General features: G+C 42.4%; 1 protein-coding gene across 1 annotated transcript; it reads left to right on the top strand.

Annotated features, from left to right (window-relative positions):
- The first annotated feature begins 990 nt into the window (after positions 1–990).
- Positions 991–3,997, top strand: rhov (ras homolog family member V). The gene is made up of 3 exons (XM_086188757.1): positions 991–1,303; positions 1,537–1,595; positions 2,315–3,997. The coding sequence occupies exons 1-3, from the start codon at positions 1,099–1,101 to the stop codon at positions 2,759–2,761; spliced, it is 711 nt and encodes a 236-aa protein (XP_086044883.1). The 5' UTR covers positions 991–1,098; the 3' UTR covers positions 2,762–3,997.

The raw sequence follows: 3,997 nt of genomic DNA, 5'->3' as shown, positions 1-3,997 counted from the left end.
AGAATCAGGTGACAGAATCATGTGATCAGGGTTGATGTAGTACCAATCTTTAGCACTGGGGGTCGCTAAAGGACCGAATTTAGAGTGAGTGTCGAAACATTTCCGAAAAACAAATACAGTTTTGGATTGAAATTCTGTGCTTTTACTGTAGTACTTTACTAAAATGAACACTTTAGATGCTTGTAGATAAATCGCTTTCAATGTCATTCTTTATTTCTACTTTGTCACATTTATCTGACAGCTTTAAACACTTACAATTTAGATTTGTACTCACAGAACGCATTATTATGCAAACCACTGATATATTTTACGGTAATTATGTAATACAATCGCATCATTTTACAAAAGCATCAACAAAACAACAGGAACATCAGTGGGAAAAAGCGGAAACGTTTGAGGACAGACAGGTGGATGAGGCCAAAAAAGAGACAGGAATAATTGGGGAATATTGGAATATTGCGGGTAATTTTATTGAGTTGTCATATTTATTTTGGCGGGGAAAAACTAATGTGATAAATACTTTTGATCGTTCTTTTGGTCACACTTTTTATATAAAAAAATTATATATCATACTCAAGATTTAATGTGATTATAGCTGCAACAACTGGGTAATTACGAAATTATTCAATTAAAACAGAAAGTTAAAGTTAAGTACGTTTGTGACTGATTATGAATCGATTCAAGAAGAATATGATATTCTCCTGATTTTACATGAATGCATGACTAATGCACGCACTGTGCAGCGGCAGCTGTCACAGGGAACATTTTTCTGTATTGAGTAAACTTCTTTTACTTTCTTGAGTACATTTTTTTCTGATTATCCTCACACGGTGTTTACTCTGTCCTCTTATCCAGTGCATGTCTGACTCAGAGTCTTCTCCTGCGGTTGATGGAGGCTTCCTGTCCTGTGGTCTCAGTAGGCGTGTCTATGCAAATCACAACCTGCCTGAGCACCACGTTGCCCTAAAACCGCCCGGGCCAGCACGCTCACTCCCCCAGTAGGACACGCAGCCTCTGACAGAAGCGTTCGTCAGCTTCCTCTCTCGTCTCTCTAGAGGTCTGACAGCAGGGATTCAGACCTTTAATGTCCGGCCCGACATGCCACCTCACATGGATTATTTCTCCCACGAGTCCCGAGTGCCCTCCGCTTGCGGGCTGACCCGGGAGGACGAGCTGGAGCCCGGGGTCATCAGCTGTATGCTGGTCGGGGACGGAGCGGTCGGGAAGACCAGTATGATAGTGAGCTACACTTCCAATGGATACCCAGCAGAGTACAGACAGACGGGCTTTGACGTCTTCTCCGGTCAGTGAGATTCTCACTTACGTCTTAGATCTGGACTCCAGTCAGTATGATTAAAAAAAAAAAAAGAAGAAGGAAATTTAAAAAGAAAATTTGAATCAATAATTACGTGTTTAATATCTTTGTGAGGACTATCAACTGATTTTTTTTTCCTCCATGTTTCTTTAAAAAGAAAAGCCCTAAAATAAAGTGAGCTGGTTTAAAACTGACTGACTCATGTTACTTTAATCCAACAGGACAAGTCCAAGTCGATGGATCTCCAGTCAAAGTTCAGCTTCTGGACACAGCCGGGCAGGTGAGACCAGTTTGTTTTTCCTACCCCCCCCCCCCCCCCCCCCCGCCCAAAAAAAAAGTAACTGTAGTTTACCGTGGTGTTTTAGTGGACATTCAGGCACAAATTAATAAAGAACCTTGACAATATTGTAACATCATGAGAATAAAGTAGTAATTTAACGTCAGACCCCAATTTATTGAGAAATAACATATATTAGACCGAATGTAATGTTACAAGAGTAAATTAATTAGATTACAAGCACAAGAAAGGGTCAATATTGAAAGGACAGTCATATTACTATGATAAATTCTTTATATTACAAGAATGTCATAAAGTTACAGGAATAAAAGTACAACTGGAACTTTTCCCTCAATAACTATATTATCTGTGTTATATTTCGATTTTAATCTCAAAATCTCAGTTTTATTTTCCTCTCAATGCGTCTATCACTGGTTCCCGAAGAGATTTATCATTTCATATTGTTTATATTTTTGTTGCAAACGTTTTTTTTAATGAATTCCTATTTTTATATCGAGACATGATCTTTATGGGTTTCCAGTTCTTAGCATTATAACGAGGGAGACACTTTGAATGTTCGAACCCTGTGACGTCCTTGATTTACCCAGCGTTCCCTCCTGAGCACTCGTGGAATGACTTTCCTGGATCTTCCAGTTAACTCATTACTTCCCTGGTCACCTCTGCTCCGCTAACATCTGCTTCTCATCTCTTTGTTCCATCAGGAAGAGTTTGATGAGTTCAGGTCCCTCTCCTACTCCCACTCCGACGTCTTCCTCCTTTGCTTCAGCATGGTCAACCCCACCTCATTTCACAACATCACCAAGAAGTGGGTTCCAGAGATCCGGGCGTGTAACCCGTCCTCACCCATCATCCTCGTCGGGACTCAGTCGGACCTCTTACTGGATGTGAATGTTCTAATCAACCTGGACAGATCTAACGTCAAGCCGGTGCTGAGCTCTCGTGCGCGGAGCATGGCCGAGAAGATCAGGGCTACAGACTACATCGAGTGTTCCTCACTAACGCAGAAGAACTTGAAGGAAGCCTTTGACGCAGCCATTTTTGCAGCCATTAAGAACAAAGCTCGCAAAGCCAAGAAAAGGAGGTCATCAGACCGGCGCACCAAAGCTTTTTCCAGGTGCAGCTGGAAGAAGTTCTTCTGCTTCGTCTGAGCTCGGACTGTCAACCCCGTGGGTTGTGAACAAAAACTTTAATTTATTTCAAAATAAAGCTTCTCTTTTGCTTGATGTCACTGCTCCCATTTAGCATCCTACCCTTGTTTTACTCTGGGATGCCAAATGGTACAAAAAGGGAGGGGGGGGGGTGACAAAAAAAGTGAGATCCTAGGAAGCAGCAGAGGATTGTGGGACAATCTCAGGCAGGGTTTCAAACTCCATCAGACAGACTCAGGACTGCAGTCTTGTTTACATTCTACTCAAATGTTTGATCGTTTTAGCCAGCCACTGTTGAGCTGGCGAGGAAAAGGGTGGCAGATAGAGATTTGCATGGTCTGCTCAGCTGGAGAAGCGGAACGTGTCGAGGCTGCGTCGGAGGACAAGGAGGAGGACGTTAGCCACCTCTCTGTCGCTGTTTGTATACGGCAGCTGCAAAAACCCAGGTTACAGTTGAAGGTGCCACTTTCTTACCTGAATGTGAAAGCTCCCCCGGCTGGTTTTTACAGCACCTCTGATAGCCTTATCAACTCCTACTTTAATTTTGAAATTCTATAAAAAGGTATTAGGGGAGGTGGAGGGGGAGGGGGGGGGGCAAATCAGAAACAAATGCGTGTCCTTTTTGATTTGCGCAACCGCGTGTCAGAAAACCTCCTTGTTTGAGGTGAAAGGTTGCAGGAGAGCAGTAACCTTTGGCTTTTTGTTCCCGTCTCACATCAATCTGCATCTGTAAAGGACAGCTCTCCAGGAGCCTCGACATCCACCCTGAGGAACCTCTCACTACCGCCGCCAGAGAGGCATTTAACTCTCCTCTCTTTGTTTAGAAGCTCAGAACACTCCTTTATAACAGTGTGTGTGTGTGTGTGTGTGTGTGTGTGTGCGCGCGCATGTGTGTGTGTGTGTACAGTTAGAGGATGCTAAGCAGCCTCTCCTTCATTGTAAGGACTTAAAATGCTCTGTGACATTTTTTTTTTCTTTTTTGCTAAAGAAAGTCTTATTTTTCTCCGGTCTAAAGAATACCTGGTGGATATACAGTAATTAACCAGTTTTATTATGCTTCTTGTGGAAGTCAGCTGAATTTATTCACTATTCTGTTTGTTAAAACAGTTATTTTGACATTAAAATGCATTAACTGTCTCACTTACCTGTAACTGACCATCCTCTCCTCTAACCTGTGTGTCTTTATTTACATGTGGGAGTGATGTGATGCAAATAAATGAAGTGCAAATTATACCC

The sequence above is a fragment of the Aulostomus chinensis genome, chromosome 20 (assembly GCF_037954235.1).
Source record: "Aulostomus chinensis isolate RoL2024-O1b breed Wild chromosome 20, RoL_Achi_v1.0, whole genome shotgun sequence".
In the NCBI taxonomy this organism is placed as follows: Eukaryota; Metazoa; Chordata; class Actinopteri; order Syngnathiformes; family Aulostomidae; genus Aulostomus; species Aulostomus chinensis.
The sequence above is the reverse complement of the archived record's forward strand: the minus strand, read 5'-3'. Positions and strand labels throughout refer to the sequence as shown.

What these genes read in the sequence shown, in the direction of transcription:
- rhov (XM_086188757.1), top strand. Translation starts at nt 1,099, where the DNA reads ATGCCACCTCACATGGATTATTTCTCCCACGAGTCCCGAGTGCCCTCC. An exon ending in GGGCTTTGACGTCTTCTCCG is followed by an intron (nt 1,304 to 1,536) that starts GTCAGTGAGATT and finishes TTAATCCAACAG; the next exon opens with GACAAGTCCAAGTCGATGGA. An exon ending in TTCTGGACACAGCCGGGCAG is followed by an intron (nt 1,596 to 2,314) that starts GTGAGACCAGTT and finishes TTGTTCCATCAG; the next exon opens with GAAGAGTTTGATGAGTTCAG.